The 13,141-nt window shown below is 53.1% G+C and overlaps 1 protein-coding gene across 1 annotated transcript in view; it reads left to right on the top strand.

Annotated features, from left to right (window-relative positions):
* The first annotated feature begins 354 nt into the window (after window positions 1–354).
* The window catches only part of GALNT17 (polypeptide N-acetylgalactosaminyltransferase 17), a 432,211-nt gene continuing 419,424 nt past the window's right edge, over window positions 355–13,141 (top strand). The window contains exon 1 of the mRNA XM_025425743.3: window positions 355–682. Coding sequence (XP_025281528.1) covers window positions 445–682 — 238 coding nt within the window. The 5' untranslated portion in view covers window positions 355–444. The remainder of the gene's footprint in view (window positions 683–13,141) is intronic.

The following is a 13,141-nucleotide window of genomic DNA, read 5'->3' as shown; positions in this document are numbered from 1 at the left end:
CTGAAGACCGCCGCCGCCTGCGGGCGAGGGTGGCGGCCGCGCTCCCCGCGGACGGGCGGCGGCCCCTGAGCCCGGCGGCCCCTGAGCCCGGCACCTGCGCGCGGCTCCACGCGGCCCCGGCCGCCCCGGGCCATCGGAGCGCGGACAGACCCCGGCCCCGGCCCTTCGCCGAGAGCGGGGGCGCCGGCCGGGCCGCGCGCTGGGAACTGAGCAGGCGGCTCCGGGAGCACCTCTGCACACCGAGCTCCCCGCCCCCCCCCCCCCCGTGCTCCCCGCCCTCCCGGCCGCCTCCTCTGCCCGAGCATCCGCGCCGCGGCGCCGGGAGAGCCGCTGGGCGCCCCCGGCCGCCCGGAGTGCGAGGCTCGCACGGCCCTCGGCTGCCCCGCGCCTCGCCGGAGCCCGAGGGGGCGCGGGTCCGGGGCGAGGGCCGGCCGGGCGTGTTTGATGGCTTCACTGAGAAGAGTCAAAGTGCTGCTGGTGTTGAACTTGATCGCGGTGGCCGGCTTCGTGCTCTTCCTGGCCAAGTGCCGGCCCATCGCGGTGCGCAGCGGAGACGCCTTCCACGAGCTCCGGCCGCGCGCCGAGGCGGCCAACCTCAGCGCGCACAGCGCCAGCCCCATCCAGGACGCCGTCCTGAAGCGCCTCTCGCTGCTGGAGGACATCGTCTACCGCCAGCTGAATGGTAAGGACACGCGCGGGCGCCCGCGGGGCTGTGCGCGGGCGGGCAGGGCACTGGTACCCCAGGGGCCCGCGCGGTGCGGGGGAGCCGGTACTCCTGGCTCCCGCAGGCCCCCTCCGACCCTTCCTGCCCTGTCTTGGCTGCCGCAGAGAATTGCCTGCTTCTTCCGTGCCCCGGCTGTAAGTTTGCTTTTATTGTGGAAAACATGTCGGCACAGCTGGCTCCCAGTCCCCGCGTGCGGCCGCATTACCTGATGACTCCCGTCCGAGTGCAGAAACTAGTCTCCCGGCCACATGGGACGGGAGGCGCAGGCCGGCTGACTTGGACCAAAGGGCTCTCGCGGCCTTTGGTCGTGCGGTGGGGCTCAGACAGGGAGGGACGCTGGCGGGCTTGGAGGTCTGCAAAGTCAAGGCCTCAGGTCTGGAGCTAATGCGCTCCGGTAGTAAGTTGGAGGAATATGTCATCTCCCCGGGAGGCGGGCTGCACAGCTAACCATGAGGACTCCTCCCTTCCTGCTGCCTCCGTGGAGGCTGCTATTAAAAAGCACACCCCGTTTCTCGTTTCTCGCTGGAGAGCTGCCTGAGGGTGATTGTTCCAGTTCGTGGTGGGTTGGGGAAGCAGTGTTTCGGAGTGTAGGAGAGCGAGGCTTGCCACCCAATTAATGACAGTCGTCAGAATCTGTCCCATCTAAAATGCTCTCCTCTGTGCTTCTGGAGAAGGGGGACACGCTTAATGTACCCTGACCGCATCTGGCCCAGGGGCTGATGGGTCCTTGGACCCACGCTATCCCCAAGGTCAGAGTGAGTATTACCCACCTGAGTACAAGCAGCTCTCCGGGGTCCATAGGGCTGGCGTCCAGCGGAGATCCAGGGTTGCCACCTCCCTTCCTGGGCTTCTAACTATCCATCTCATAATGGTTCCAGAACTACAAATTATGGTAAAGATACTGATAAGAGTAATTGGTATAACTTTTGCTCCCCAGGGGTCCCGGCTGGGTCCTTCTAGGTGGGATGTGGTTGGATCTCTGAGCACCCTCTGAAATAGCCCCATTGGTCTCCTTGATGTCATTTAACAAGTATCCAGGGGATGCTTTCAGCTTGTATCTGCCCTGGGGAGTTATAATCCCTGTTTCTTTCCGGACAAATTAGAAGCTTATGGGGGTGAGCCTTTGATTCTACTCAGATACCTGCCAAAGACCTACACATTGGGCCCGAAAGAGAGTGCAAGATAGCCTGGGTCTCACTTCTAGGCTGCACCCAGGGACACAAGTCATTTTAGTATTGGTTTCAATTAGGAAGCAAAGTATGGCATAGCCACGCCCCCATATGCCCCAAAGAAGAATAATAAAATCTAAATGGTGTTTACTAAGTGCACAGACATGCAGGGACTCATTTAGTCTTTATAGCAACCCCAGGAGATAGGTGCTGATACTGCCCGCTGTGGGAGCTTGCTCATCGCCACCTAGCCAGGGGGTGGAGCTGGGAATTGAACTTGGTCTGTTCCAGAATTGAGGTTCTTAGCTGCTACACCAGCCTGCCTCAGCCTTTTGGCATGTGTCAGAGTCACATGGAGGGCCTGTTAAGTCACAGGTTTCTAGACCTCAGCCCCAGAGTCTCTGATTCAGTGGATCTAGGGTGGGAGCCCCAGACTTTGCATCTCGACTCGCACCGTGGCCCGCTGCCTGCACGGAGCAAGCAAGGAGGAAAGCCCATTCGCCTGGCAGTGCCAGCCGGTTGGGGTAGGGGTGGGCACTTCTGAGAAGCCAAGTGGGCAGGGGATCGGGGTTCTTTGCATGCGAGCTCTTCTGTCATATAAGCAATCTCCCTGGGGGCCAAGGAGCATCTGGTGCTTGGGGCTGGTGGGGTTAGGCACTGTGGGGTGGGAAGACGGAGCTTTCTCAACTTGTAGCCTCTGAGGAGGAGCTGCCAGGAAGAGTGGCTTGAGGGCTTTTCCTGGGCAAGCCAGGAATTCTAGCTGCAACTAGGTGGGTGTTATCTTCCCAGCAGCTAAGTGTAATTTGGAGCAATGTGAAGTCTGGGGGAAGAAGGCAGAGCAGAGTCGGGAAATGGAGAGAACCCTCTTCTCCACCCCACCTGCTGGCGTGTCAGGCCTCTGCTTGCCTTGGGAACTGTGTGTGCCACCTGTTGGTGCAGCAGGCCTGCTGGGGCTGCTGGCTTCAGGGGGAGGGTAGCCCAGGGTGGCAGGAGTCCCAGGGCCTGGCAGATGGGACCTGGATTCCCTTGTCCACTTGCTCTGCAGCCTGTCTCTGTCCCTTTCTACTAAAGGAGAAGGAAACCTTGACCTTGGTGTTTATTCCTCAGGAATTAGTGGAGGGTCTGTAACAGCCTGTCACCGGGCCTACTGTAGGGGCAAGGCCACTTGGGTCCAGCCCTTTGGGTACAGAGTGGGAGCTGGCCTGTTAGAGGCTGCTCAGATTTCTCTGACCTTCCTGTGGACTCAGGGAGTTCCGCCGGAGGGCCTCAGGGAGAGTTCTATAGCTCTCCCTGGCCTCGAGCACTACTACCCCTAGTGGCTGCTCACTCCCAGAACGGGTTTCCTTGGGTGTCCAGGGGGACCCAGGCTTCCTTAGAATCAGCCCCTCTGCGAAGATTGTCAGTGCCAAAATCGTGAGTCCTGCCTTTTGTGTGTGTGTGTGTGTGTGTGTGTGCGCCTAAGAGACACAGGCAGAGGGAGAAGCAGGCTCCCTGTGGGGAGCCCAGTGCAGGACTTGATCCCAGGACTCCAGGATCATGTCCTGGGCTGAAGGCAGACGCTCAACGGCTGAGCCACCCAGGCGCCCTGACTCCTGCCTTTTGAAAAAACAATTGTAGGTTGTTGTTGTTGTTACTCTTTTGTTTTTCTTACTACAGGCTGGGAAGGACGCTTTCAAGAGAGAGTGGGGGTGCTGGTATGGCGGGGAAGCACCCAGAGAAGAGTTAGGTTTTTCCCGTGCAGACTGTCTGCAGGGCCCCCACTGCTGGGCCGGCTCCCTGTGCCCCGCGCCTGCACCTGGTCTCTCACCCCAGCGCTCCGCCCAGCACACGGGGCTCCGCTTCCTGAGGGCCCAGCTTCCAGTGGCTGGCTGTTTCCTAAGGGGTCATGGGCAAGCCTGAAGGCTGATCGTCAGGGCCCGCCACAGCCAGCTCCCACCAGCATCTCCCATGTCCCCACCTCTCCCAGTGCCTTCTGCCTCCTGCGGCCAGACTGATGGACGCACAGGAACGCCCAGCATTTGCCTTTAGGGTTGTAGCCTCCACATTTCAGCCCCAGCCTTGGAGAAGTTGTCTGGCTTGGCTGTGGCTGCTCCCTTTCTCTATTCCTCCATCCTTTCAAAGTTTGGCTCAAGGTCCTTGCCCTGGGGTGGGAGTGGGGCTGTGCCAGGCCACACGGCGGAGCTCTTCCTGCTTCGGGTTCCTTCTGGAAGCTTTCTTGTCGGCGACTCTGCACCCAAGGCTTATATGCTTGTGCCTCCGTGGGTTTATCTCTTGAGCCCGGAACTGGACAGTAGGTTTTTCAAGGGCTTGAACTGTATTTTGGACTTTTTAATACCGCTTCCGTTCTTTAAGCATCTCCCACGGCACCTTGTACGAATGTGGGCATCTACAGTTTATGGGTTGATTCATTGGATGGGAGCCAGTTTTAGGAGGTGCATGATGGACACACAGGAAATAGTCTCGACACTGCCTTGCTTGGGTTGGGCTGGGTGGATGTGGTGAGGAGGAGGGAGCTGGACAGCCTTAGCGGGGAGACCCAGTGTTTGGCAGGCTTCTGGTCTCTGCCACCTTGCTTGCGCCATCTTGAGGCTGTTTGGCCCTTCACCCCCCTGACGGAGGGGCCCCAGACCCTTTGGAGGAACTTGGGCGTGAAGCAGTTGTCCAGCCTAGGGCATAATGCATTTCAGTATATTTTCTTTGAATGTGTAGTTTTTATAACACGAATATGGTTTTCTACTTTTTTTTTGTAGAAGAAAATTAATTCACATTTATTGTAGGCAATTTGGAAAATCTAAAAGAATTACATGAAAGAAAATAATGCTGTGTTAAGTTAGTTTACGAAATGGTGGCCTGGTGGTTTTGTATGAGCATTAGGAAAAATGGACCTAGGGACAGACAGATTTTCTGTTAGAATTTTCATGGAACTCTGTATGTGACTTGTGAGTTTCGTGAGTTTCTTTCACCTTCTGAGGAAGTTGTTTGTTTCTCTCATTCTAGAGCGGAGAAAAAGGTGAGAAACAGAGATACTGTGTGGCCTAGCGGGGATGACATAGCCAGTGAAGGGCAGAGCCAAGATTTCCTGAATACTCAGTACTTTCCCCCAGCCCGGTGCCCTCCCAAGGAGTCAGGCAGGGTAAAGACACCATTTCACTCTTTTGCTTGCCCCGTGTCAGCCCCGAGCTCTGGCAGCGACCCCCTCCCTCATTGAGCCCCGTGCAGTGAGTCAGAAGGGCGCATGTCACTGCTCCAGTAAGCCCAGGGCAGCTCTGTCATAAGAGGAAATGCAATCGATTCAGGTTAGCTTCCAAATTTAGATTTCAGAAGGATATTGAGTAGAAGCAGGGTTGCCTGAAGAAATTGAAAATCTTTGTGGGAACAGAGAGAAGTCAAAATTACCTATCCGAGTCCTGCCCCCAAGCCTCAGAGGCCGACAAAGCTGAGTCTGAGCTATGGAAAACCAACAGGTTCCCAGTAAGGCAAGCACAGCCCACCCAGCCAGACGCCTAAGGACAGGCGGATGGAGGTAGTGATTTGCTCTCATAGGCCTCATGGTGGAGTCAGAAAGAGAGGGATGGCATCTTATTTTTGTTTTAGTTTTTTTTTTTTTTTAAAGATTTTATTTATTTATTCATGAGAGACACAGAGAGGCAGAGACATAGAGGGAGGGAGAAGCAGGCTCCCTGCAGGGAGCCCGATGTGGGACTCGATCCCAGGACCCTAGGATCACAACCTGAGCCAAAGGCAGATGCTCAACCACTGAGCCACCCAGGTGTCCCTAGAGGGATGGCAATTTGAAGGCGGGTCTTCATGGATGCCAGAGCCGGCCTGGCGCTGTTTCCTCTCTGCTGCCAGGACATAGCTGTATGCCTGTAGACTCCAGAGTTGGATGAGACCTGCATTTGCTATGGGAAGGAAGTAAGGGGGAAGGAGGAGAGGGCATATTTGTATGAAAATCACTGCAGTGAGTGTCAGAAGGAGGCCAGGGCAGTTTGAGCCTCCATGTGCTGGCTCGTGGCGGGCTTCTGCGGCAGGCAGGGGGCCCAGCAGAGCCAGCCTGGGCGCTGGAGGGAGGCTCACTTCTTACCTCTGATGGACTCATACCATCTGGTGCAGCCTCCCCTCCTGGAGAGATGGGGAGCCCGTTCTAGGACAGCCCTGGATGCAGGCACGACTGCGTTGGCCAGTGTGCGCGACAGGCACCCTGCCAGCCGGGTAAGCTGCCGCCTGCCCCAGCTCAGAGGTGGCGGGGAAGAGGCCACCATGTCATTCTCGAGGAAGAAATCCAACCTGCTGACCTTTGCTGTTGCCAAATCGGGAGTGTCCTTTGTGGATAGGAGGAATAATTAGAGTTAGAAGTGGCAACGGGAAGAAGGGGCATGGACACGGTAAGGCGCATGTCAGGCGAAGAAAATCTGAGATCAGATAGCTTGCAAGTCCTTTTTAAGAATATAAAATTAGAAAAGGTTTGTTCACTCGGCTGTCAGGGCAGACTGGATTGGATTACTGAGTCTGTCACTTACTGGCTGTGTGACCTTGGCCCAATCACTTCACCTCTCAACTGAGAAGTGGGGTCGTCGTAAGTCAGGACGAAATGGGATCCAGGACATGAGACCAAGCCCTGGGGCCCGGCGTGTGACGGCTGGGAGAAGGCGCGGGCACCCAGAGGAACGGACCCTGCTGGCCTGCCCTCCATCACATCCCTGATGCTGGGAACTATCCTGGTCTATAGTAGGCGCTTGACAGATGTTTCTGGCATGAATGCACGAACAGCTAGCCATGCTTTGTGGTGGAGTGGGGTCATTGTTATCAGTGATGTGAATCCCAAAGGGGGTAAGAGGAGGTCGTTTTCCTTTTAACTTGCTCGATCTCTGAGTTAATTGGGATTCTTTTCTCTCCTTGTGTTTGTCTGAGGCTGAATTCTGTTTCCTTCTTCCCTCTTCTTTCTTTCTTTCTTTCTTTCTTTTTTTTTAAGATTTTATTTATTTATTCATAAGACACACACAGAGAGGCAGAGACACAGGCAGAGGGAGAAGCAGGCTCCCTGCAAGGAACCCGGTGCGGGACTTGATCCCAGGACCCCAGGATCACAACCTGAGCCAACGGCAGGAGCTCATCCACTGAGCCACCCAGGCATCCCTTCCCTCTTCTTTCTCTCTCTCCCACTCAACATCTTTAGATGATGCCTTTGGGTGACACCTGTGAGGCAGAGGAGAAGAAATGGAAGCCCCTACATGTCCGATCCCATGACAGAAGCTGCCAGTCGCCCACACGTCTTCGGAGCACCTCCTCATGCCAGGTGTGGGCCAGTGCCAGGATGTGGAGAGGGGCAGACATCTGTGGTCTAGTTGGGAAGGTGCCTTTGTGGTCTTTTTGGGTGCACAGAAGGTTCTGGAAGGGTAGTAGCTTGAGTGTGGAAGGGTTGAGGCCTGAGCCGGCACCAGCGAGGTGCTTAGCCAGTGAGTGTTAAATTTGAACATGGAACTCAAAAGTTTTGATGCCTGGGGACCAGATGTGGATACAGGTCATAGAAGAGGTTTGGGGCCCTGGACTGGGAGGCCGTGGTGTGGTCGACATGGGGGGCCGTGTAGAGGCAGAGTGTGGGGACCTATGAGAAGCCTTGTGGTGGGAGCTTGCTGGTGAGGTGGAGCTTGTCTAGAGGACCAGGACTTAATTCTGCAGATGTGGGGGTGCCACTGGGTGATCAGAGCGACATGCTGACATGTCATGGTTCAGTGTTTGCACAAATGGGGGGAAAGTGGGTTCGGATCCAGAGGTGGGTAGAGGTGCTGACACCACTGGCCCAGCCATGCCTCTGCTGCAAGATCCAAGTGGCACTCTGAGCAACCAAGACCCTAGTGCCCCTCACTTTGGAGCCCCATCCTTGGCCACATCCCGTGCTAAGCGTCAGCACCTGGAATCGGTCCCTCTGGAAGGTCTGAACCAGCCCTCAGAGCTCTGTCCTGTGCATTCCCCTCGAGCTTGCTCTCCCCTGCCCTCCTCTGCTGCTCTCAACCTCACGGAGGCCCTCCCAGCTGCCCTGTTGCCCCCCAGCCTTTTCTGGCTCTGTGTGGCTCCATCTTTCCACACCTGGACAGTCGCTCCCATGGAGAGCCCGTCGGGAATTCTGCTGGCTTCTCCAGGGTCCTCATCTCGGTGTCCTCCACCCCATTTACCTCTTCTCTCCCTGATCCTGGGTCAGCCTGAGGAGAAGCCCCACCGTGGCAGGGGGTGGTGCCCTTAGGATGCCCGCGGTGCTGTCTTCACAGGGCCCCAGCTTCCCCAGCACTAATGACAGATCTCCCTTTCTGTTCCCCAGCCAAAGAGGAAGCCAAGGTGAGGGGGTTGCTGGGGGATTCTGGGGTGGGGGGAGGCGCATAGTTGAGGACTTGTCTGCTCTGAGCGAGCCCAGTCCCCCCTGCCCCTGGCTGCTCTCGGGTGACACAGAAGCCTGCCTCTGCAGCAGCCATTTACGCAGGCTTTGGCCCAACTGGAACTCCTCTGCATCTGCCTCCTGAGGCCACCACCCAGTGTCTGGGTTCTGCGGCCCCTTCTGGATTCAGCTGGCATGTCATGTGGTGAGGCCGAACCTGCTCCCCCGGAAAGGACCAGAAGACAGAACCCAGAAGTCCAGGAGAGCCAACTCTCCATGGGCTGGCCTTTGACCAGGGGCCATGGGAGCTGTTCCTCCCTACTTCCCTGAGGTCTTCAGCAGTTGAAAAAAAATGCAGGACTCGTTTGGTTGAAAGATTTTCTTCTGCCTTAGTTATTGTTCCTCGCAGGTCTTTAGACCATTCTGACACAAGGATGACTACTGGCTTAGCCACTGATAGAGAAGTTTTCCCTTTTAATAATGTCCCTGTCATTGCTAACTGCAGAGCCTCAGCCTTGCCATGCATGAGTAATAAACCACTGCCATAATTACAGGCGGCCCCATCCAGACACCAACACATGAGCGTGCTGACAGTTAATAGGGAGCAAGGTTCCACAAGAGCCTCCTTCCAGCCTAGTCTCAGACACAATGTCTAATTGTGTGATTAGTGTTTACTGAGGGATGTCTAATGGTTACACATGCCTTGTTAGGTGCTGTATGTCCCTGTAGAAAGAGCGATGAACTAATGGGAGACCCGGGTTCTAGTTCTACCCTTTTTCTAGGGACTAGAGCTTATGTGTGTATGAATGAGAGCCACGTGACTGTGGGGTCCTTTAACTCTCAGATTATGAGTAACACTCTCCTCCCTCCTGTCTCATTAAAACTTTGTGCATTCTCCAACAACCATTCAGAATACCTTTCATCTCTGGAATCACCTCGTCAGAATTAATTGTCTCATCTTCGGGGCTCTTAATGGTACTTTGCATGGGCCTGCTTTTAGCCCTTGCTCATCTCTGTCTTGCATTCTGACCAACTGTTTACATGGCCAGACCCAAAAGTTTATAAGAGAATATATCTATTCATTTCTAAAAATCCTTCTCTGTGTCATTTGGGAATTAGTTCATGGAGTAACTTGGTCTTTTGTAATTGTAACAAGCCCACAAGTAGTGAGTAGTGGTAGCTAGCATTGGTTTGGCATCATGCGGTCATTATGAGGACATAATTTTGCGACATTGTATTTCTGCTGGTCTTCATGGTTATAAGATGACTGCTGTAGTTCCAGTCGTTGCACCTTTGTACAAAGAAGGAAGTGGCCACATCTCTTATACTTAAATCTGGAAAGAAAATCTTTTCCAGAAGTGTCTGGCATGCTCTGCATGTGGTCTAGAAAATGGTCGCATGATCAACCTTGCTTCAAAAGAATAGCTGCTTTCTGGAGAAGGTGAGTACGGCTGAGGTGAAAGACCAAAGAGGGAATGGCATTCACGTCACGAATCCACGGCGCCTGCCGTCCCCTCCACACCTCTAGTAGATTTTCAGCAAATATTAAAATGAAACAAGATCCTTTGCTAACTAGAAGTCAGTGAACTAGAATATTCAAGTCTTGGGGCATTTCGATTAACTTAGGTTTGCTTTGAAGATATCTCACAGATGGAAACTATAGCCATATGTTGTCAACAGCCATTTTTGTGTCTCTGAAACATTTGTTTTAGGGTTGGTGATGTCATAGTTTAATTGGTAGCATTTTTTCCCCCTACAGGTACAAAAAAATGGTACAACTTACAGTTGGAGGCATCTTAGATTTGGTGAAGCCACCGTGGTTTACCCTGCTCAGTAGTTTTTCTGAGCGCTTGATACGTATTAGGTGTTTTGCGTTACTGGGTTCTGCATCATGCCCATGTACGCTACTGTGCCCACTTTATGTATGAGGAAGCCGAAACTCAGAGAAGCAAATATGTCCAGAGATAGCCGCCGGCTGCCTCTCTGTGCCTCACCTTGTGAGACTGGGCTCCCTACCTCCTGGGTGTGCCGCCCCGTCCTGATCAGCAGGATGGCAGGGCCGGGGGTTGCAGAGTGGCAGGCATGGGGGCTCCGTGACAGGAGCATGGCAGGGAACCTTACTTCCTTCAGGTTTAGCAGTTACCAGTGTGTAAAGTTGTAAAGCTGTTAATTCTAGGGCTCTAAATTATGCTGCGAGAGCTTTAAATCCAGCCCATAATTAGAACAAAATGTGAGAAAAGTGAAATTGATATTAAGTTAATTAAAAGGCTTTGCTTATATTTGCAAGGAAATTAGCACAACAAGAGTGCTGACAAGTGCACATTGTTAATTTCTCCTTGGTTTGGGCGACTCTGCGCAGGCCTGAGGCCAGCTTTGTTCTTGGCTTCTGCCCTGTGCCCTCTCTACAGTCCAGTCTCCAATTTACTGGTGTTCACGGTGGCTTTAATTGGGCAAGATCAGCGTAATCTCACGAGGGTCATTTTTTAATGCAAACCAAGCCTTGAGTCGGAGCCCCACCGACCAGCGAGGGCGCAGGCACAGTGTTGGCACATGCTTCTGGGAAGCCGATGCCGGGCTGGCGTGCAGCTCCGAGAGTCCCAGAGTGAGCCCTTTGGCTCCAACGCACCCTTGTCATCCCTGTTCGCCATCCTGATCTGTGCGAGAGACGTGAGGCTGGGTGTGCGGTGTAGAGCTTCAGCTGGGAGTTCCCAGGAGGCGGGACAGGTCTTTTTGATGGTGCTGTTGATACCAGATGAGGGTCTGCTAGGGAAGCCGACAGCAGGCAGCCTCGAGCCTTCCTTGCCCGGCTGGGGTGGCAGAGCTAACGCTGCTGTTCACCAAGGTATTTTCCTTTCCTCTGAGCGCACAGCTCATCTTTAGCCTTGCCTGCAGCGAAGTGGGGCCACATGACTGAGTTCTGGATAGAAGGTGGGTGGAAGCGATGTTTGTCACTGTCAGATTTGGCCTACGAAATCCCTGTGGGGTCCCTGGTGCTTTCTCTCTTTATCGGTTAGCGGTGGCCTTGGAGTCCGCCTGTTGGTGGCATGTAAGATGGAAGGGCCGTCAGTCCCTGAATGGTTGTGTGGAACAGAGGCCCACCCTCTGTGGCTCTCCCTGATGTCTCTGTGCCTTTGGACCCATTGAGATGTTGGAGCTTCTCTGTTACAGCAGCTAGTGTGAATTATCCTGACGAATTCAATTAGGCAGAGCCGGAACTCGAGTCCTCCTAAGGGACAGGCCTGTGTATCTACTGGAGGTCTCTCTTCTTGATGGATGTGTCAACATGTGCTGACTGAGCTGACAGTAAGTGGGTTGGGGAACGGTGGTCCTATTGAAATCCTTCTGGACTAGCTTCTCCGTCTGATCTTTGGCTTTACGAAAAGAGTCTTGCTTCTCAGTGTCCCGGTGTTCTATTTACAGAGTGATAGAATGATTGTAATCATCCCCTACTTATGCTCCATGTTGGAGCTGAGGGATAAGTATTGAAATATAGCTAAGTTGTTTGCAATTATAAAGAACTAAATAATATATGCATTGTCTTTATTACAGCTTCTGCTGATAGGAACTGGCATTTTTCAAGATGAGACAAACTGAAAAGGTTAGCTTAAGAATTAGCAATTTAAAAAATCATGATCTTTGCTGCCACTGCATTTTAAATCATGCAAACATTTATGTTTGTGCCAGAGTTCCACAATTTCCTTTAGAGCAATTACTGAAATGCATTCACAAGATAAAAATGGAGTTCAGGGAAGAATATTTAAGAGCTCTTTAATGATGTTACAAACTTTGCTAATTTGCCAAGTTGTTCTAAAACCCACTTCCATTTTCTTTTTCTTTTCTTTTCTTTTTTTTTTTTTCTGTTCTGCCTCCCCATCTTCCTGCAATTGAACTGATTCCAGAAGGTTTAAAGAAAAGGGCTGAAATTAATATTGAAATACACAGATCTTATGAAATATCTTTTTTTAATGAAATATCTTTTCAAGAGCTTTGTGTCTTCCTTCATTAGCTGAAGGTGAGCACTCAGGAAGAGATAAGAACCCTTGGGCTGTGTTTACTCGTACGAAGCAGTTTGGGGAGCAAAGGAAAGTCAAACAGTAGTTACTAAGTGGGAAGTTTGAGAAAGCCTCTTACTGCTCCTCAGCAGCTTGGGTATTAGAGCCCTGGGGAGGGGTAGCAGGCCCCAGTGTTTTCTTCTCCTCCTCCTCCTCTCTCAGAGGTCAGCTTGGCACAGCTGCGGCCAGTAAAGGGCTTGGGGTCCTTGCCACTTCCTCGTTAGGGCTCTGAAAACCCACAAGAAACCCTTCCCCTTCCCCACAAGAAAGGATCTAATGTTAATGGTGCGCAGTTTCATGAGTGCTTAAGTAAGTCTATGGCTACCTCTCAGGTTCTCTTGAAAGCTTCATTTTTAGTAGAGAAAGTGCGATGGCGCTGAGTTTGGGACAAGAGCCAGAAATGCAGCGCTGGCCTCGCCAGCTACTTAATTCCCTAACCAGTGCATCTCCAGGGGGTGCCACACAGTGGACTGAGCAGGGACTTTGGGGTTAGATAGATTTTCCCAAAACTTCCTTTTGGCTACTTAAGTCAAGCACAACCTTGAGTTTTGGGCAGCTCTGTGTTGCCGAGCATCAGTTTACCCATCTGGGAATCAGCAGCTGCTCCTAGAAGTGTGATAAAGACTGGACAAGATGACATTTGTAGAATACCTCGAGGAGGGCCTGTAGGTTGGCCAGGAATCCTGCTAATCCTGCAGGGCCCAGACCGACCCTCTGGGACTGCTCTTCTCCCCAGTGCAACCTAGGTGGGATCTAAAGTGTGCTCATGTTCTGTAATTTCATGGGACACGTAGGTAGAGTCGGTGATTCAAAGGTGCCTTTTCAT

This window comes from Canis lupus, chromosome 6 (assembly GCF_003254725.2).
Source record: "Canis lupus dingo isolate Sandy chromosome 6, ASM325472v2, whole genome shotgun sequence".
Lineage (NCBI taxonomy): Eukaryota > Metazoa > Chordata > Mammalia > Carnivora > Canidae > Canis > Canis lupus.
The sequence above is the reverse complement of the archived record's forward strand: the minus strand, read 5'-3'. Positions and strand labels throughout refer to the sequence as shown.